This window comes from Rhinichthys klamathensis, unplaced genomic scaffold (genome assembly GCF_029890125.1).
Source record: "Rhinichthys klamathensis goyatoka isolate OS25496 unplaced genomic scaffold, OSU_Roscu_1.1 h1tg000189l_1, whole genome shotgun sequence".
Classification (NCBI taxonomy): domain Eukaryota; kingdom Metazoa; phylum Chordata; class Actinopteri; order Cypriniformes; family Leuciscidae; genus Rhinichthys; species Rhinichthys klamathensis.
Window position 1 is genome coordinate 1,166,102 of NW_026606716.1, and position 21,718 is coordinate 1,187,819.

Here is a 21,718-nt window from a genome sequence, read left to right on the forward strand (position 1 = left end):
CATCACAATGGAAACCAAAGCTTCCAAAGCACAGACATAAACACAATAATAGTTATTATGTAAAGAACCAAGAAGGTCACATGTATGATTCTTGCCACTCTGGTCCAGGACAGCTTCTTTCGTTGGTTTGGTGGAGTTACAGCCCAACACTCAGTGAGGATCTGCTTCAGGCGGTTTAGGGTAAAAGACTCTTCATTCTGATCTCTAACTGAGTCTGGAGGGCTCTTCTGGTCTCTTTCACCGTCTGTGAGAGGGAAAAATGCAAAGCACAGGTCCGGATTAATTCTGTTTTGTCTGCATAATTATATATACGATTTTTTTTATGGGGAATCTTTGCTGATACTCCGTTATAGAAAAATAAATGAATTTCACATGTGGTTTTGGGGTGGCTTGTTTAATATGTGATTCCATGGTTTTATATTTGCTAATTTCAGACTTCAAATGCTATTTTCATCCATCCATTATCCAAACCGAGTCTTTACTCAAAGATTAATTTTATCTGCATTTCTTTGCAAAAGTAAAATCGTAAACTTAATTTCACAACTAAACCTTAATTTGTGAAGTAAAAGTATCAAATACATGAAAATGTTCCTCATAATCAGATGCTGTGTCGACTCTTACCATCTCGGCCACTAACAGTAGATGTTGTTTCCGCTGATCTCTTCTCAGCTCCTCTAGCCATCAGACAATTCACAAGGAAGGTTTCCAGGATGCCAATGCCAATTAGACAGAAAACCGCACAGCAGTAACTCGCTGTGAAAAACAGGAAACTATGACCATTCTTGTAGTTTGTGTGTCTGTAATGCTGTAGATGAAAACCTTTTGTGCACTAAATATTTTTAAAATCCTGCATAATATTTGATTACCACAACACTATTATGAACAACATAAAATGACTTTTTTTTCCCTCCATTTTAATTATAACATTAGATTGAATGATCAGTGATTCAGCCCAGTTCATGATGATTATGTGATCATCACTAACTAGCCAACATCACCATATCACATTTGGTCTTGATTTTCTTTGCCATAACTAATGTGCTTTAAAAACATTTTAGAAATTCAAGGGTCAAGAGACTAACTGATCAAACACTGATCTCCATCATGGTGACTTCAAACAAAACCATTTTCAATCAAATAAAAATGACTGAAATAAAGGCAATCTGGGTTGTGTTTTACAAAAGCATCGTAAGCCTAAGTTTATCGTAGAGACCATTGTTGGCAATTGGTTTTATGTTCAACTTAGGCTTATGATGCTTTTAAAAAACGCAGCCCTGGTTAGTAATAAGTGAAGCTGGTAATGCTGTTTGTGGAGTTGTTTAATCCTCCTCTGCTAAGATCTTGAGAAATGTAATGTCTTATATCTTCAGTCGATTTCATCGAATGCCCAGTACACATTGTACGATTTTGGCCTGTCCCAGACGAAGGATGGCCAATCGTGGCGATTTCTGTGGTCGTGGCTCCTAAACAGTGGTCCTACATCGTACAGTGAGAGAGGTTCAAAGACGGCCGCTGTCACAGTCTTGAGACCAAAGATAGCCTGCAATGATTTTCTGACAGTGTCCAGAGATTTAGCCTGATCATATCACAGTGTGTTTGCTGTTAAGACCTACATCTACTGACTAGCCAATAAAAACGCAACATGAAATGGCAAATTGATCAACACAACATGACGCTAAAACTTAAAACTACTGACCTCAAGCTCCATTTGCAAGATTTGCATGGCAAGTTCACCTCTTTTCCCTAGCCATGACCCCATCCATATTCTAATCTTTCGCTTCCCCATCATTTTTTCAGCGCACATAAAAACCAGAATTGCCCAATTGCGATTCATCTTGCTCTATTTGTTTACCACTAGCGCATGCTGATGACGTTTTATTCTTCTATACTGTCTTGCATCATAGCCAACGATTGAATAGGTGTCATCATCGTACAGTCTACATACGTCGTACCCAAGTTTTTAGATCCATGTCGTACATTAGAGTGCATGTGATTTGTAATGATCTTATAGGATTGCCGAAATCAGATAGTCTGTAGCAGGGACAAGGTTGTGGCTTGCAGTTTCTGTTCTTGTTGTTTCTCTTTCCTTTCTGCTTGTTAACAGCAGGTGTTCATCATTAACCCAGCTAACAGATTTTTGTTACAAAAACGTTCTCCAAACATTCAGTGTTGGTTCTGGGAACATAAAAAAATGTCCAGTTTTCTTGACCTTAGAAGAACGTGTTTGAGAATTAAATCCTTTAATTCTCAACTATATTTCAGTTTAAGAGAATATTCTAAGTTTAATGCATATTGTTTGATTGTTGTGACTTCATTTGCGATTCAATTACAGGATTGCGTTCTTAAAAATGAGCCTAAATTAAGTAATATTAAATAATCAGGTCTATGTTAGACTCACCAATCAGAGGGATGTTTTCAGCCGTAGAGGGAAGTGTGCTATAAAGAATCAGTAACATCACAGAAATAGACAGCAGTAAAGTCACTTTAAAGCTCACTTTGTCTGCTCCACTTGTGTCAATGAAGGAGGCGATCACATCCAGCACAAGGAAGAAAAATACAGGTATTATAATGTTTATTACATACAGTAGAGGTCTCCTTTTTATCGTGATCTGCCATGAAAAGAGAGAGAGAGAGAGAGAGAGAGAGAGAGAGAGAGAGTAACATTAGAATCATGATGGACTTTAAAGGGATAGTTCACTTTGAAATACATTTTTGATATGTTTTAGCTTACCTCAAGGGCATCCAAGATGTAGGTGTCTTTGTTTCTGCAGTAGTTTCAATTTTGATATTTTTAGGTCAAACCGTTCTTGTCTGTCAGTCATATAATGCAGGTCTATGGTCACCACCTCAAAGAGCATGCACAGAGAAGTCCAAATTAAACATGATTTAATGACTCGTAAATGTAAGTACACATTGATGGCCTAAGACACGAAACGAGCGGTTTGTGTGAGAAAACGAACAGTTTTTATATTGTTTTTACCTCTTGTAATCACAGTCACATCCAAGTACTCTGAGGGCGCGGGCGCTTCTGTCTGCGCAAGCGCCGGAAAGCCCCGGAACGTTGTCTGTTGATATACAGGAAATCGCAATGGAAGATGATTTCGGCATATCTAAATATGTTTAGATCTTCACAGTGAAAGGTAAAACTTCCGAAATCTCTGTGTAAACAATGAGTGACGTACATGCGCGAGAGATCACTTCCGGGGCTTTCCGGCGCTTGCGCAGACAGAGGCGCCCGCGCCCTCAGAGTACTTGGACGTGACTGTGATTACAAGAGGTAAAAACGATATAAAAACTGTTCGTTTTCTCACAAAAACCACTCGTTTCGTGTCTTAGGCCATCACGAGTCTTTAAATCATGTTTAATTTGGACTTCTCTGTGCATGCTCTTTGAGGTTGACCCCATATACCTGCATTATATGACTGACAGACATAAAACGGTTTGACCTAAAAATTTCAAAATTGAAAATACTGTGGAAACAAAGACACCTACATCTTGGATGCCCTTGAGGTAAGCTAAAACATATCAAAAATTAATTTCAAAGTGAACTATCCCTTTAACATTGAGAACACTAAGAGACATACATTTACATTTATGCATTTGGCAGAAGCTTTTATTTAAAGCGACTTAGAGTGTGCGGGGGACTTGGAGGGGACAATTCACCTGGAGCAACATGGAGTAAACTCGGTTTAAACCAGTTCAACCAGTTCAACTCATATGGTGATATATGAACTTAATTGGTCATATTGCCTATCATTAAATATAAAATTAATTATTAATTGTAATGGCGACAAAGATTCATGTTTGATTAGAACTAAATTTTTCATTTTTATGATAACACTTTACAATAAGGTCATTTGTTAACATTAATTAATGTATTGAAATGAACTAACAATGAGCAATTCACTTATTACAGTTTTTATGAATCTTTGTTCATGTTAGTTAATAAAAAAAATCAGCTGTTCATTGTTAGTTCATGTTAGATCACAGTGCATTAAGTAATGTTAACAACATTTATACAACTTTTGATTTTAATAATGTATTAGTAAATGTGGAAATTAACATTCTCCAATATTAATGTATGTATAATTGCAGTTCTTTCTTTGTTCATGTTAACTAAATGTGTTAACTAATGAAACATTATTGTAAAGAGCTACCCATTTTATCTTTTATTTTACATTTTCAAACTCAACATGTAAATCTCTTGTTAATCTGTGGGTGGTACTGAAGGAGAACACTTGGTTTCCCCACTGTGGAGGATAATTTTGCAGAGGTCATAGTGTCATCTCATCACAAAAAGATTGAGTATTGTACACACTGCCAATTCTCAACTTAAATGCAGGATATGTTTTGCCATATTTGTCTTGTTTTTAAAGCACATCTTTGGATTAACAAAAGCAACATTCCTTTTCTAGCAGTGCTTCGTCACTGAATGATCCACATGTTTTGAACAAATCGTCAATGATTCAGTGACCCATTTATAAAGACAGAGGCTGTGTTTGAAATTGCCCTCTATACCCTCATTCACTATTCCCTACATTACTCTACTAATATAGTCCACTTGAAGGAGTGAACGAAAACGAATGAGTGAATTCAGACACTGAGTGCCCAAGAAGGACTGCCGCGTCTGCATAGTTTGTGTTTGCTGTTTGATAATCATTTGAAACTGGCAGCTCCAGTAGTAATGAAAGTATTTATCTTGAACTCTGTCATGGAAACTATCATGTGTAAACCTTAATTTAACAATTTAATAATCAATTAAAAAGGAATTTATAGCTGTATGATATTACACTGTAGCCTGTACAGCTGTGGGCGCCATCTTCTGGTCAGACCCGGGAATTCATTCGGCCCGTGACTCTCATAGTGCATTATGGGTATTCTCTAGACATTGAGTGCTGCGTTCCAGTCCACTTTTAGACACGCACTTGTGAACTTCTCATAATTATTGAAGAAAAAAAAAAATTGTATGGGGAAAATAAATAAATAAATCAACCCCACAGTGGATTCTACGTTATCAAGGGCTTATCGTTCCAAATCAGCCTATTGCAAAGGTTCCGCCAGTGGTGGGCACTCATGCAATGTAAGCAATGACGTACATCCGAGTGAACGAGACGGAGGGAAGTTAGCGAGTGAAGAGCATGATAATTTTGTACTGGAACGCAGCCTACATCATTTGTACACTTGTTATTGCGGTGCATTGTGGGATTTAATGAGTGCAGTCGAAAAAGTCCACTATGATTTCGGACCACCACAAATGGCTGTCCCCTCAAATAGTGCTCTATTTAAGGGTATAGGGGGAGATTTCAGACACAGCCAGACACTTGCTTTTCCTGAACGAATCAGCTGTTTGAACGAAATTAATGACTGGATGACTCATTAAGACTTGCCGTCACCTACTGGCAGTTTTAGTTTAGTGTTAGATGATTAAATAAACACACACTAAAAATGTGTGTATATATATATATATATATATATATATATATATATATATACACTCACCGGCCACTTTATTAGGTACACCTGTCCAACTGCTCGTTAACACTTAATTTCTAAGCAGCCAATCACATGGCGGCAACTCAGTGCATTTAGGCATGTAGACATGGTCAAGACAATCTCCTGCAGTTCAAACCGAGCATCAGTATGGGGAAGAAAGGTGATTTGAGTGACTTTGAACGTGGCATGATTGTTGGTGCCAGAAGGGCTGGTCTGAGTATTTCAGAAACTGCTAATCTACTGGGATTTTCACGCACAACCATCTCTAGGGTTTACAGAGAATGGTCCGAAAAAGAAAAAACATCCAGTGAGCTGTAGTTCTGTGGGCGGAAATGCCTTGTTGATGCCAGAGGTCAGAGGAGAATGGCCAGACTGGATCGAGCTGATAGAAGGGCAACAGTGACTGAAATAACCACTCGTTACAACCGAGGTATGCAGCAAAGCATTTGTGAAGCCACAACACGCACAACCTTGAGGCGGATGGGCTACAACAGCAGAAGACTCCACCGGGTACCACTCATCTCCACTACAAATAGGAAAAAGAGGCTACAATTTGCAAGAGCTCACCAAAATTGAACAGTTGAAGACTGGAAAAATGTTGCCTGGTCTGATGAGTCTCGATTTCTGTTGAGACATTCAGATGTTAGAGTCAGAATTTGGCGTAAACAGAATGAGAACATGGAACCATCATGCCTTGTTACCACTGTGCAGGCTGGTGGTGGTGGTGTAATGGTGTGGGGGATGTTTTCCTGGCACACTTTAGGCCCCTTAGTGCCAATTGGGCATCGTTTAAATGCCACGGCCTACCTGAGCATTGTTTCTGACCATGTCCATCCCTTTATGGCCACCATGTACCCATCCTCTGATGGCTACTTCCACCATGTCACAAAGCTCTAATCATTTCAAATTGGTTTCTTGAACATGACAATGAGTTCACTGTACTAAAATGGCCTCCACAGTCACCAGATCTCAACCCAATAGAGCATCTTTGGGATGTGGTGGAACGGGAGATTCGCATCATGGATGTGCAGCCGACAAATCTGCGGCAACTGTGTGATGCCATCATGTCAATATGGACCAAACTCCCTGAGGAATGCTTCCAGCACCTTGTTGAATCTATGCCACGAAGAATTGAGGCAGTTCTGAAGGCAAAAGGGGGTCCAACCCGTTACTAGCATGGGGTACCTAATAAAGTGGCCGGTGAGTGTATATATACACACACACACACAGACAAATCGACCCTGACGCACTTTCTGCGTATCTTGATTCATTGATGTCTCATCCAATCAGCTGTATTCCATTTGCAAAATATACCAACCTTTTCCGTTTTTAATGACTTGTCATTGTGTTATTTTGTTTTTAGTCTTGTTATTGTAGGTTTAGTATAGCCAATGTGTTTACAATTTGTTGTTTTGTTTTTGGATTAATTTTGTTTTCATTATTGTGGTATGTTTTTCCACTTCTCGGAAACCATTAAGATTGAATATCCTTAAAATATTTTTATCAATATGAATGAAAAGGATTCAAACATATTTGGCTGAATGCTGTAAAAGGGTCTATTAATGAATAATTTAATGCTGATAGACGTACACACACCTGCAGCTTCCATGCAACATCTGTGCACCTTCTGGTGTGTACTCTCTTAATTTATAAGATATTTGATACCCCTGCCTTTTTAAAGAGTTAAAAATTGAATAATTTAATTTTAATTTAATTTTGGCACTAGTTGTTCTTTTTTCTTTTTTTTTAAAATTGTATTTATATATTCAATATTGGTTTACATTCCTTACCCAGTACTCTGTACCTGATATATCAGCTGATTTATTTCAGACTCTCCAATATCATCACCAATGGTAGAACTAGTACTATTTATACTAATGAAATCCCACTCTCCCTGGGCCTGAAAGACCTCCTTCGACTTGAAGGTCGCCCACTCTGCATCAGATAATGTATCAAGTATAATCTCCTGATCTGTGGGAACAAACATTAAAATTGTATTATTTTATATTGAAATTAAATAGTTTAGAAGAACGAGCCATGTTATATTTTACATGGCTTTATTCGTCAAAACTGATTCATGTGTTTCAGATGTACCTGAATACACTGTAGACTGAAGTGTTATGTTGCAGATTTGGGTGTCGAAGGGAAACCTGTAGAGATCCATCTTGCAGGCCGTGGTCAGAGCTAAAACATCAGTTGATACTGTAAATCCTTCACTGCGCAACTGCACATATGGAGACTCCTTTGTTCCAAAATCTGTCTTGATGCTAAATGGATAAAATATAAATTAACTCTCCTCCTTGACTCAGACACAGACATCAACATCAACAATCACCGTATGAATCTCAACAATGGTGAAAATCAAAAGTTTCTTATCGCAATGCATGCTGGGTAGTATAAAACACAGCATGCACTGCAGTATGAATAAAAAAAATATTGCCACTATTGTTGAGATTAATGTGCTAACTTTTGATATCTCTGTGTTTATATAAGACAGTGTAGCTCTGGTTTTTTTTTGGGTTGTGCATCTGTTAAAAAAAAATTCATTGTAACTCATTGCTGTATTTTCACAGTGGTGGTAATGTAACACTTTTGATATAGGATTAAACTCTGAATGAGATTAGTAAATTAACAGACTTTATGATGATTTTGTCATCATAATCAATATAACCGCAATCATTCACAAACTGTGTGTGTGCTATCTAGAGGATGGATACCCGAACCGAGCCCGACGGGACCCGACGGGCCGGGCCGGGCCGGGCCGGGTTCGGACACATATTTTGAAATGACGTTCGGGTTCGGGTCGGGCTCGGTCACATCGGCGCGATAAGGCATTGAACATTTGAAATTTAAAGGTTCCCTGACATGAAATTTTCACTTTCTGAGGTTTTTTAACATTAATATTAGTTCCCCTAGCCTGTATTTGGTCCCCTCGTGTCTAGAATTTTCAATCGGTGTAAACCGAGCTTTGGCTATTTTTCTCTTCTCTGCAGCTCAGATGTGCTGATCTTGAATCTCCTCCTTATGACGTCATAAGGAGGAAAGGTTACCTCCCCTTTCTCTGCTTTGCCCGCCCGGAGAATTTGGCTCACCCATGAGAAAATGAGCTAGGAAGTACGAACGCGCGATTAGAGTTTTTCCTCGAGAGATATCATGGCTTGCAAACGAACGAAGCATGGCAGTTGATCAGTGTTCGGATGTACAAATGAACACAAAAGTATTTTTTAGTTCCTTCATGAAGAAACAATGGGTTAATTTTATTTTCTCTGGAAATGCGCTGACACAACTTCCCAAAGTTTTGTATGGTCCAAACATTTCACCGACGACTGTTTCCTCAACTTGGGCCAATACAGAGCTGGCCTCGATGAACGTCTGAAAATAAATCGATCGAGCTACCAAGCAACAATTTCTGATGTGTAGCCTAATTGTTCAAGTTCAGACCAGAGATGGGGACTCGAGTTTGAGACTCGGACTCGAGTGCGACTTAAGTCGCACACACAGTGACTTCAGACTCGACTTGAGACTCGTCCTCGAAAGACTTCAGACTCGACTCAGACTGGAGCTGCGGGACTCGTGAACAATGTTTATTTTTAGGAAACGTCTGATGAGCTCTCTGTTATTCCCCTCCCTCCGACCCGTTACCTAAAACCTGCCTACATAACACTTACTACGTGCGCGTGGCCACACATGAGAGGACAACAAACAAACATGTCGACTGCACCGGCCGCTGCTGTGCCATTCATCGTAAGCTTTGGGTTTAAAAACTTCAAACAAGACGGGCCAAATAAAAGAAGCGCTCAATGCAAAATATGCGGTATCTGCGCGCGTGCACCTCATGGTGTTCCATGAGGGAGAGAGAGCGCGAGAGGTATGGGTGAACGAAAGAGAGAGAGAGAGAGAGAGACGTGCGAGAGGTAGTGCGGCGCGAATGCGCTACGGCGCTCTGCAATCAAATACGATTTTAAATAGGCTTAGTAAAAATAAAATAAAAAATCGAAAATCAATGTGTGGCGGGCCGCCACAAATATATGAACGTATGAGAAACCATGTATTTCACATAATTTGGTTCCAATAGTGTTTTCGATTTAGCTACACTGTGATGTTTTGCACTATGTCAATTTTAGTGCTGTGAGGTAGGCTATAACATTTTCTATATTTGGTCTTATGGCTCCAGCTCCACAGAGCCAGCACAATAGGAGCCAAGGCCTTTCATTATAATTCAGCAACAGACATGAGAGTCCTTTTTCTTCAGAACCTCAATTTTTACAGATGCAGATGTTAACTTAAAAGTAAAGCATTCTTGGTGTTTTTGTCATGTTGAAATAGCCTGTTTACACTGATTATATACCTAAATCAAAGCTGATACTGTATGCTAATAGATAAAGGAGTCATAATAACATTACATGCTTTGAATTCCTTATACATAGCTATGAAGTGTTCTAAGCAGCCTGGATGGGTCGCTGTACGTGATGCAACACTTATTATAACCACAAGAGACTTGAGACTTGACTTGGACTCTAGTTCAGAGACTTGAGACTTGACTTGGACTCTAGTTCAGAGACTCGTGAGCATCTCTGGTTCAGACAGGTAATCTTTCTCTCAAAATCGTTCAATACTGTTTATGACTTATCAGTAAGTCAAGCCAGTGACTAAAATATCAACTTCACATCGTTTCTTTTAGTAGGATGAAAATAATCGTATTTAAATTGTGAACAAATTATATACAGAAAGCGATCAAAGAACAATCTTTCCACACAGTGCGAGTTTATCTGGACACTTGCCAAACTCGTTATGAAATCAATGACGCACGTTACACTGCACAACGAAGCTCTTACTGTATGTACATCATTGTGTTTGCATTGGTTAAAGCATTAGAGAGAGGGCAGAAACTGCATTGCAATGATAAGATCTTTATTCTCGCGATCAACACACTGTCATCTGCTGCTCAATGCTCGTCACGGCAACATTTTATGTGATGGGAATAGATCTAAATACTTTAAAAACTTCTCACAATTCGTTAATCTCGATAGCTGTAATTGTAAACGTATAAGATAGCTGTAGTAAAAGTATTCGAGAGAGTTTGACATGTAATATGTAGCTATTTCATATGTAAGCAAGTCAGCCAATCACAGCAGTGGGCGGTTACACTGAATCCCACAGCAGACACGCCCCTTCAAACAGAGCGTTCAAAATCAGAGGCTAAAATCAGGCTAGGAAAAATGCCTTTTATATCTAAATTATGACTATGTTTGATCTAAAAAACCTACTAACATTATAAGGGCAACCCAGGAAACATTATAAAATAATAAAATAACCCCATGTCAGGGGACCTTTAAAACAGCTTATTATAATGTTTAACTGGATGCAAATGTTTGTTTTTGTGATTAAAATAAATTAAAAATATTACCCTACACTCAAAAAAATGATATGTTGGCTTTACTTAACTTTTTTTTGTAAACAGGTTCCACCGGTTCCACATAACTATGTTTCGTTAAACAAACATAATATGTTCATGTAACTTCAACATCATGGAATTTGGTCATTTTAAGCGATCCAATTAAACTCTGAGCTAATGAGTTAATTAAGTGAATAATTGAGTGATGATTGAGCATTATTGAAGACACCTGATGTTAACAAGCAGAATCTCTGAAGGAGAAAACCGGAATGTTTAAGTCACCATTATGGAGATAAGTATTCGTTTTAGTTGGGCTCTTGACCATTAACTTATTAACTTTAGATTTTGTTTGGTTGCTGTACATGAGTTATAACAGCCGGGTGAACAATAAACAAAGGTCATCTGATGGTATTTGTTGTGTTTTAACATAATAATTATTTCACAATCATTTGACCTGAGTCACTGAACTTATATTAAACCGAATTTCTGAGTTAAGTTTACCTTATGGATAATAACAGCACTGTCATTGTAGAGAATACTATTTTTAGATTTTTCAATGTAATTCAAATGACCAAATCAAGAAATAAAAAAGAAACTTCCTAAAAAATATTTAGAGTAGGCACACACAGACATCAAGAATCAGCATATGAATCTCAGCAATGGTGACAAACAGATCATAAGCTCATTATTTATTCATGCAGCAATGCATGATGGGAGCCATGAATGAGTTTTGATTGGTGGCACCCAGAATGCACTACAACATGCTTTATAATTGTCACCATTGGTGAGATTTACAGGCTGATTCTTGATGTCTGTGTGTGCCTACTGAAGATATTTTTTAGGAAGTTTCTTTTTTATTCATTGATTTGATCATTTGAATTTCATTGAAAAAAAACAAAAAAATAGTATGCTCTACAATGACAGTGCTGTTATTATCCATAAGGTAAACTTAACTCAGAAATTCGGTTTAATATAAGTTCAGTGACTCAGGTCAAATGATTATGAAATAATGATTATGTTAAAACACAACCAATACAATCAGATGACCTTTGTTTATTGTTCATCCGGCTGTTATAACTCATGTACAGCAACCAAACAAAATCTAAAGTTAATAAGTTATTGGTCAAGAGCCCAACTAAAACACACACTTATCTCCATAATGGTGACTTAAACATTCCGGTTTTCTCCTTCAGAGATTCTGCTTGTTAACATCAGGTGTCTTCAATAATGCTCAATCATCACTCAATTATTCACTTAATTAACTCATTAGCTCAGAGTTTAATTGGGTCGCTTAAAATGACCAAATTCCATGATGTTGAAGGTACATGAACATATTATGTTTGTTTAACGAAACATAGTTATGTGGAACCGGTGGAACCTGTTTACAAAAAAAAGTTAAGTAAAGACAACATATCATTTTTTTGAGTGTAACCTCCATCTTCATGTGTGCGGAAATTTGTTTATGTTGCTGTGACAACGCGCAACACGTGCGTTCATAATATTGCATATTTGGCTACATGTGGCTGGCAGCGCAACGATGGAAGACGTTAAAAAGAAGTTGGCCTCAGGAGATTTTAAAACCACCGAAAATGAAGGAAAGTCTACTGTGTGGAAGTTTTTCAACATAGTTGTCAAGGCCGATAGTGATGAACATGTTGGTTATGTTTAATATAAGAGTTGTGGATTTCTCATGAAATATGACAGCAAGAGGACCGGGAATTCCGCCCTGCAGCGTCATGTGGATAGAGTTTGTAAGTCACCTGGGCTATAGTCTCAGCCTCAGACGTCACGCCCACGGAACGTTGGCTAAACGTCTGATGCATATGGTACACTTAACTGGAAACACTTCAGGAATGTCGAAGTCGTCATCTGATTGGTTGAATTTTATCGGATTTCCGGGGGGTGCGAGTGTCGCGTTTATTTTCGGTCTGCCGGGAAACAAAGCGCAGACGTGTGATTGCGGAAGAAAAACTGTTGTGTTTACATGAGTGACAATGAGCATTTATCAAGATCAGCTAAACGTAGGATTCTCAAAAGTATGCGAGGTTCACGGCGTAGACTCTTTAAGAGATGTCCAGGAGTTTTGTTTGAGGCACTTAGTGGAGACAAAAAGAGATATTTTAGCCTGTTTGCCGACGGGATTTGGGAAGAGTATTATTTTCCAAGCCTGGCCGACCCTTTGTCAGCATTTATAAGGATTCCCAGCAGATCCAACTTTACTAGTTGTGTGTCCCCTCCTATCTATTACATAGCTGTCAACCCTCCCGTTTTTTCCGGGTTTCTTTTAGCTCTTTTCCCGCTGTCTTCCCGTTTTATTATTTTCCCGTAAAATATCCCGTATTTTTACGCTCTGATTGTGTGAGACGTACATGCTCGCTCGGGCAGATTCGGCTTGAAGTCGTTCATCCTCGGATGCGGCGCCGCGCGCGCTGTTACAAAAAAAGCTGTGCACACAGCCAAGCGAAATGGGGTCTTGCCGGTCTTGCGCACCCAACGCGTAATCTTTGCCGCGCTCGTGCGGACGCGTCAAGTATAAACAATTATACTCCGTGTCAGCGCGCGCTTTGATCGGTAAAGGAGCACAGACCTCTCCCTAATCATCTCCAGCAGCCCCCGAAGCACCACGTACACTGTAAAAAATAATTGCCATTTCAACTTTTTTTTTTTTGTAGACACAACTAAATTTGTAGAAATTGTCCAGACAACAAGAACATTTAAGTTTAATTGTCCTCAACTAAGCTAAAAGTGGAATTAACTAGTATAACTGTTGTTTCAACTAGAAAACGCATGTTGATACAATTGCACATACACCATATATTGTAGGGCTGGGCGATATATCGCACGATATTGTTATGCGCGTCTCTTCAGTAAAGCCGGTTCTTTGATTAGTAGTAAATCGCCTTCACCTGCTTTCAGATGGAAGATATGATGCAGATATGAGTGTTAAAGTTAATGAGATAATTAAGTGATTAATTTAGTGATCATTGAGCATTATTGAAGACACCTGATGTTAACAAGCAGAATCACTGAAGGAGAAAATCTAAAATTGTAAGCCACCGTTATGGCGATCAGTGTTTGCTTTAGTTGGGCTCTTGATCCTTATACTTTGAGTTTAAATTTAGTTTGTCTGCTGTTATTGATTTATAACAGTCAAATTAACAAAAACAAGTGTGATCTGATAGTGTTGGTTATGTTTTGACATAATCATGCGGTGATCTGAAAAATGAAACTCATTCAGATGATCTTGTTTAATTTGATAGCAACAGTTTAGTGGTCCTACAGCATATGATAATCGTATGTTTCTTAAAATCCAAACCATTTAATTTTATTTTTATAAAATAACCATTTAATAAAAATTGTTCTGATCAAATCACTTTCAAATGCATTTATTTAGAAACGCAGACATCAATAATCAGCCTGTGAATCTCAACCGTGGTGACAATAATAATCCTTGTTGCCACCAATCACAACTCATTAATGGCTCCCATCATGCATTGCGGTATGAATAAATTATGATCTGAATTGTCTATGTAATTTACTTTTCCTAATTGAATATTCTGTTCATCACCATTGTTGAGATGCATTAACTGAATCTTGATATCTGTGTCTGCCTAAAACAAAGATTTTTTTTTTTTTTTTTTTTACAACTTTTAAGAAATCTTTTATATTATATCACAAATTCTGGATATTTATGCAGAATCTCAGTTATGCTGTAACCAACAGCATTAATCACAAACATTTAGCTCAAATGATGAATGTCATAATATAATCAATACCATTAGATCATTGTTATTCTTTGTTCATCTGGCAGGTATGACTCGGATACAACAGCTGAACACAAACTAAAGTTAATAATATAAGGGTCAAGAGCCCAACTAAAGCAAACACTCATCTCCATAATGGTGACCTGAAATTCCGGTTTTCTTCTTCAGTGATTCTGCTTTAGGTGTCTTCAATAATGCTCAATCATCACTCAATTAATCACTTAAATATCTCATTAACTTTAACACTCTTGAGTGTGGACTCATATACACTCCCAGGTGTGTTCATTTAACACTGGAGTTTTTGCTGTGTAAAGAGCCGTAGTTAACTGACAAGCTGAGCCATATCGCATTAAATATCGCTGGCGATACGTCCGCGATATTAGTGCGATTTGGCTCAGCTTGTCAGTTAACTACGGCTCTTTGTAGTAAATGCCGCTCCATCTGAAAGCAGGTGAAGGCGATTTACTACTAATCAAGGAACCGGCTTTACTGACGAGATGCGCATAACAATATCGTGCGATATATCGCCCAGCCCTAAGTCAAGTTGACAAAAAAATTTAAGGCAGCGGGGTAACAAAGTTTTTTAAGTTGACTCAACAAATTGTTTTTTACAGTGTACCGTTTCCCTCGTAAGCTGATATTAGCTATTTAAACATTCTCTGATAAAAAATGTTTAAAAAAACATGTGAAGGGGATATCAGCCGCGTTTGCGGGCAAACATGAAACAACAGACGCTGACATCGCAGCTGGCCGATTCAGTATTGTGTTCGGTTTTCTTCTCCTCCTTTGATTTTCTATGCTGACTGACTTGTTGCACACCGGTCTGTTGTTGTGGGGACATTTCCACGTGACGCTGAACGAAACGAACTGTAATTGGTTGTTTGACATGTCGGTCAAACGGCCTTATGGGCGGGCCTTGGCCAAAGAAAGCTGCTATGAGTTCCAGACCTTCAGCTGAAGGTCTGGCTACGCGAGACTACCTGGGCTACTGCAGCCGAGCATCACTGCCTGTGCTAGTTCCTCAAGAAAAATTCCTCAGCGGGCCAAACAAAAACTGACTGAAAAGTGCGTTGAGTACTGCTGTAAAGACATTAGGCCATTTTGTTCCATTGAAGGAGGGGGTTTCATTGAGCTGGCCCAGCAGCTTATTAACATCGGTGCTAGATATGGTTCAGTGGCAGCGCAGGATGTACTGCCTGATCCCACCACTGTGTCAAAACGGTGCCGTGAGCTGGCAATCGAACCCAGCTTTCATTCCTGAGATACATGATCTTCTCACCACACTTTACTCAACCCCAGGAAATATCATCATACTTGGTGTTTTTAATATCCATGTGAATGATCCCCAATCCTGCTCGGTAGCTGAATTCACTAATCTTCTTGACAGTCTCAATTTCATTCAACACGTCGATGTCCCAACACATTCCAGAGGACATACTCTTGATTTGTTGATCACCAATTCCATCTTTATCAGCAATCTCTCAGTGCACGATCTGGGTGTGTCCGATCATATGGCCATTTCAATGGAGTGTCCCATCTTGTCCCCCCTCACTAAGTCTAGCAGACAAATCAGTTTCAGGAACTTTAAAAACATCAACCCACTCACCCTGACTATCGACCTCCATCATCTCTCTGCTGCTAGCCCCCTTTCAGTCATTGAATCTGTGGATCTTTACAATTTGTCACTTAGCACCCTCCTGGACCGTCATGCCCCAGTCAAGTCCAGAACCATCACCTTCAAACACTCAGCCAGGATATACCAGGGAGCTGCGGCTGCAGAAGAGAACAGGGCGTGTCCTTGAACGGCGTTTCAGAGACTCAGGGCTTGCTGTTCACAAGCTAGCGTACCGGGAACATCAGAGGGCCCATAGCAAGTCCCTCAGTGATACCCGGTCCCGGTTCTACTCCCACATAATCAACAATAGCCCTGGTAACTCTAAGCAACTTTTCACAACCATAAATCATCTCCTCAAACCTCAGATCCCCCTATGCTCAGAGAACTTGCAGGAGCGTTGCAATACCTTCATCTCCTTTTTCAAAACAAAAGTTGAAAAGATCCGTTCCCTTCTCTCCAGCCCCCCTGCCCTCCAGTCCCCCGCTGTATCTGCTACCTCGCACCCGCTCCCTTTTCTCCCTAGCCCCTCTGATCCTACAGTTACATCCACTGACCATCAATCTGGGACTACACAGCCCCTCTGCCGTTTTACGGATATCACTCAGCATGACATCGAAGAACTGCTAAGGAAGATGAAGCCCTCCACCTGTGACCTGGACCCATTTCCCTCAGCCCTGATAAAAATCCATTCCTCTGCAATAAGTCCCATGATCACCAAAATCATCAATCAGTCTCTCCGATCTGGCCATGTCCCTAAGTCTCTGAAAACCGCAGTCATCAAGCCAATACTCAAAAAGCCCTGCCTTAACCCCGAAGTACCTGCCAACTACCGCCCCATCTCCAACCTCCCTTTTCTGTCAAAGGTGCTGGAAAAGGTAGTTGCTGCTCAACTCCACAATCATCTCATAACAAACAGTCTTTATGAGAAGTTCCAGTCTGGTTTTCGCTCTGGCCACAGTACGGAAACTGCCTTGGTCAGGGTCACCAATGACCTGCTGATGACGGCTGATGCTGGCTCCCCATCACTTCTCATCCTTCTCGATCTCACCGCAGCATTTGATACTGTGGACCACCATATTCTTTTACACCGCCTCCACTCCTCCATTGGACTCTCTGATACTGCTCTGGCCTGGTTTACATCATATCTCACGGACAGAACTGAGTATGTAGCCCTGGGTGCTGCTAAATCGGACACACACTCTGTCACTTGTGGTGTCCCTCAAGGATCAGTCCTTGGCCCCACCCTCTTCACGTTGTACATGCTCCCCCTTGGTCATGTCATCAGCCGGCATGGAATATCTTTCCATTGCTACGCTGATGACACCCAAATTTACATCAAAACAAACCCAAACTCCTCTGCAGCCCCTTCCACACTTTCCACCTGCCTGGAGGAGATAAAGACGTGGATGGCTGCTAACTTTCTACAACTCAACAGCTCAAAAACGGAAGCCATTCTTGTTGGCACCCCGCACCAGACCCGGTCATCCACCATCACCAGCATCACCTTCTCTGGTCACAAACCTTGGTATCAGAATTAGGGCTGGGCGATATATCGCACGATATTGTTATGCGCATCTCGTCAGTAAAGCCGGTTCCTTGATTAGTAGTAAATCGCCTTCACCTGCTTTCAGATGGAGCGGCATTTACTACAAAGAGCCGTAGTTAACTGACAAGCTGAGCCATATCGCACTAATATCGCGGACGTATCGCCAGCGATATTTAATGCGATATGGCTCAGCTTGTCAGTTAACTACGGCTCTTTGTCACAGCAAAAACTCCAGTGTTAAATTAACACTCCTGGGAGTGTCTATGAGTCTACACTCAAGAGTGTTAAAGTTAATGAGATAATAAGTGATTAATTGAGTGATGATTGAGTATTATTGAAGACACCTAAAGCAGAATCACTGAAGGAGAAAATCTAAAATTGTAAGCCACCGTTATGGCGATCATTGTTTGCTTTAGTTGGGCTCTTGACCCTTAGATTAATAATTTTAGATATTGTTGGTTGTTGTTTCTGAGTTATAATTGCCAGATGAACAAAGAAAAAAAGTGATCTAATGATGTTGGTTATATTATGACAATCATCATTTGATCTTTATGTTTGTGATTTATGCTGTTGGTTACAGCATAACTGTGATTCTGCATAAATATCCAGAATTTTATATATTAATATAAAGGATTTCTTTAAAGTTGTTTTAAAAAAAAAAAATCTTTCTATTAGGCACACACAGACATCAAGATTGAGTCAATGCATCTCAACAATGGTGACGAGCAGAATATTCAATTAGGAAAAGTAAATTACATAGACAATTCAGATCATAATTTATTCATACCGCAATGCATGATGGGAGCCATTAATGAGTTGTGATTGGTGGCAGCCACAGCAACATGCATTATTATTGATGTCTGTGTTTCTAAATAAATTCATATGGAAGTGTTTTGATCAGAACAATGATTATTAAATATTTTTGGATTAGAAGAAAAATACTGATATTCGTACGCTGTAGAATCATAAAACTGTTAATAATAAGTTAGCCAAACTATCTCAATAAGTTTCATTTTTCAGATCACAGCATGATTATGCCAAAACATAACCAACACTATCAGATCACACTTTTATTTGTTCACTTGACTGTTATAAATCAATAACAGCAGACAAACAAAATTTAAAGAAGAAAGTATAAGGGTCAAGAGTCCAACTAAAGCAAACACTGATCGCCATAACGGTGGCTTACAATTTGTGATTTTCTCCTTCAGTGATTCTGCTTGTTAACATCAGGTGTCTTCAATAATGCTCAATCATCACTACATTAATCACTTAATTATCTCATTAACTTTAACACTCTTGAGTGTTAATTTAACACTCATATCTGCATCATATCTTCCATCTGAAAGCAGGTGAAGGTGATTTACTACTAATCAAAGAACCGGCTTTACTGAAGAGATGCGCATAACATATCGTGCGATATATCGCCCAGCCCTAATTTCTGTTAAAGTTTTTTGCACTTTATTTAAATTAGGATATTTTACTTTTTACTTTTACTTTTTATTTGGCAGCTGTAGCTGACAGTCATTGACCATTTTTTTAAGATTTTATTTTTTACAGTGTGTGTTTATCCAAATTATCTTAGTTTGCTTCTAGCATTTATAAGCCTGTGTTTCAGTTCTCATTAGTCGGTTCTCATTAACGTTTTGTGCTTGGTTATCGTTAATCCTTTGTCAATAAAGTCTTTTCCATTTATCTTTTTCGTCTTTTCGTTTACCGCTGCTAAACCGTGACAATAATCATGACAGAGTCTCTGGACTTTTATTTCAATAATATTATATTTTCTGCAAGTGGAGTTTTAAAAAACTATATATTTGTAAGATCTGAAGTAATTAACTACAAGTGCATTCAATTAATGACACTTCTTTTTCACGAGGGACTATGTGTGAACTTTCCAGGTGTTTGGATGATAAAACATCTGCATGTTGAGAAGATTTGAGGAAAAGCAGTTCAAAGGCTACGAGTAAATTGACTATTATATTTAACTTTTGGCTGTTAGTGACACTGAAACTTCACAAGGACTCTTAAAGGAGAACTCCGGGCAATTTTTAAGTTAATCTTGATCGTTAGACCTTTGTGAGTACTGACTATAGGAAAAAAAAAACGAACCGGATTGGTGCTTGCTACGCGGAGCTGCGACCGCGAATGCCCAGAGCTCCCACCCAGCTAAAACGGCAGCTATGGGGGCATCGACATAAAGAGCGTTTTTGAGCCTCTTAACAGACACAAAATGCAATTAAAATGTCTGTCCAACATGAACAGGGACCCTACATGTGAACAAGATGCGTTTAGCAACTTAGCCATTGTTTCAACTCACCTAAATAGTCTTTTAGACGGCAAGCTGTAGTCTCGCGCAGAATGGACCCTCACTTGACCTTTGAGGCCCAGATTAAATATCTTTGTAAAACCTCCTTCTTTCATCTCAGGAACATTGCAAAACTCCGCCCAATGCTCACTTTCCCCGATGCAGAAAAACTTGTCCACGCCTTTGTTTCCTCCAGGCTGGACTATTGCAATGCACTCCTCATCGGGATCATATACACTCCCAGGTGTGTTCATTTAACACTGGAGTTTTTGCTGTGTAAAGAGCCGTAGTTAACTGACAAGCTGAGCCATATCGCATTAAATATCGCTGGCGATACGTCCGCGATATTAGTGCGAGTTGGCTCAGCTTGTCAGTTAACTACGGCTCTTTGTAGTAATTGCCGCTCCATCTGAAAGCAGGTGAAGGCGATTTACTACTAATCAAGGAACCGGCTTTACTGACGAGATGCGCATAACAATATCGTGCGATATATCGCCCAGCCCTACCCTAGACCCCACACAATTGGCCCAAGATGCTCCAACTGTTGCAGACACTCTGCAAGCTACCAAGGCACTGGTCAAATATGTCAAAAAGTCGGGCATGGCAGCTTTGCTGTCAAAAACAGTCATCCAAATGGCAGACACGAGGTTTAGCACGATATATCTGACCTTAAATTCTGTCCGCTCGGTTTATCAAGAACTACGCGAAAAACTAAATGATCGTGCAGAGGGCTGGCGGATCGATACCATATCTCCAGATGTCCTTGACTTTCTTGTCGAGTTCCTGCAACCATTTTATGATGCCCAGCGTGAACTTGAAGGGGACCAGTACCCAACCATAAACCTGGTGTTTCTGTGGTTTGAGCGACTGAAGCGTCACTGCAACAAAAAAACGACTGACAGCCCCTATCAAGCCATCATCCGCGAGCAGCATCTCAGTTGGATTTTGCGTAAAGTGGAGATCCAAGAACTCCAAAAAATTGCAACTTTCCTTTGGCCTAAATATAGCCAGCTCCGAATGTTGTCCTCCTCAGAGAGAGACAACCTTCTCCAGGAGGACCCGCGCCCAAGAAAGCTGCAGGTGACTTTGAGGAGTGGGAAAATGTACACAGCAAAATTCCCAGTGTTAAATTAACACTCTCGGTGTACATAGGTCCAACTACAGGGTAGGGCTGGGCGATATATCGCATGACATTGTTATGCGCATCTCGTCAGTAAAGCCGGTTCCTTGATTAGTAGTAAATCGCCTTCACCTGCTTTCAGATGGAGCAGCATTTACTACAAAGAGCCGTAGTTAACTGACAAGCTGAGCCATATCGCATTAATATCGCGGACGTATCACCGCTGATAATTGATGCGATATGGCTCAGCTTGTCAGTTAACTACGGCTCTTTGTACACAGCAAAAACTCCAGTGTTAAATTAACACTCCTGGGAGTGTATATGAGTCCACACTCAAGAGTGTTAAAGTTAATAAGATAATTAAGTGATTAATTGAGTGATGATTGAGCATTATTGAAGACACCTGATGTTTACAAGCAGAATTAATGAAGGAGAAAATCGTAATTTGTATGTTACCATTATGGAGATCAGTGTTTGCTT

At 39.6% G+C, this 21,718-nt stretch overlaps 1 protein-coding gene and 1 long non-coding RNA gene across 2 annotated transcripts in view; both read right to left on the reverse strand.

Moving 5' to 3' along the window:
* Positions 1-21,718, reverse strand: part of LOC130095233 (5-hydroxytryptamine receptor 3A-like) — a 35,575-nt gene that overhangs the window by 19 nt on the left and 13,838 nt on the right. Inside the window, exons 5-9 of the mRNA XM_056261920.1 lie at positions 7,588-7,760; positions 7,298-7,464; positions 2,399-2,609; positions 622-753; positions 96-244 (exon numbers count right to left, since the gene is read on the reverse strand). Coding sequence (XP_056117895.1) covers positions 96-244; positions 622-753; positions 2,399-2,609; positions 7,298-7,464; positions 7,588-7,760 — 832 coding nt within the window. The remainder of the gene's footprint in view (positions 1-95; positions 245-621; positions 754-2,398; positions 2,610-7,297; positions 7,465-7,587; positions 7,761-21,718) is intronic.
* Positions 10,836-15,888, reverse strand: LOC130095260 (uncharacterized). The gene is made up of 3 exons (XR_008808071.1): positions 15,633-15,888; positions 12,321-12,648; positions 10,836-10,906 (listed from the first exon to the last, which is right to left on the reverse strand). It is a non-coding gene; the product is annotated as an uncharacterized LOC130095260 (long non-coding RNA).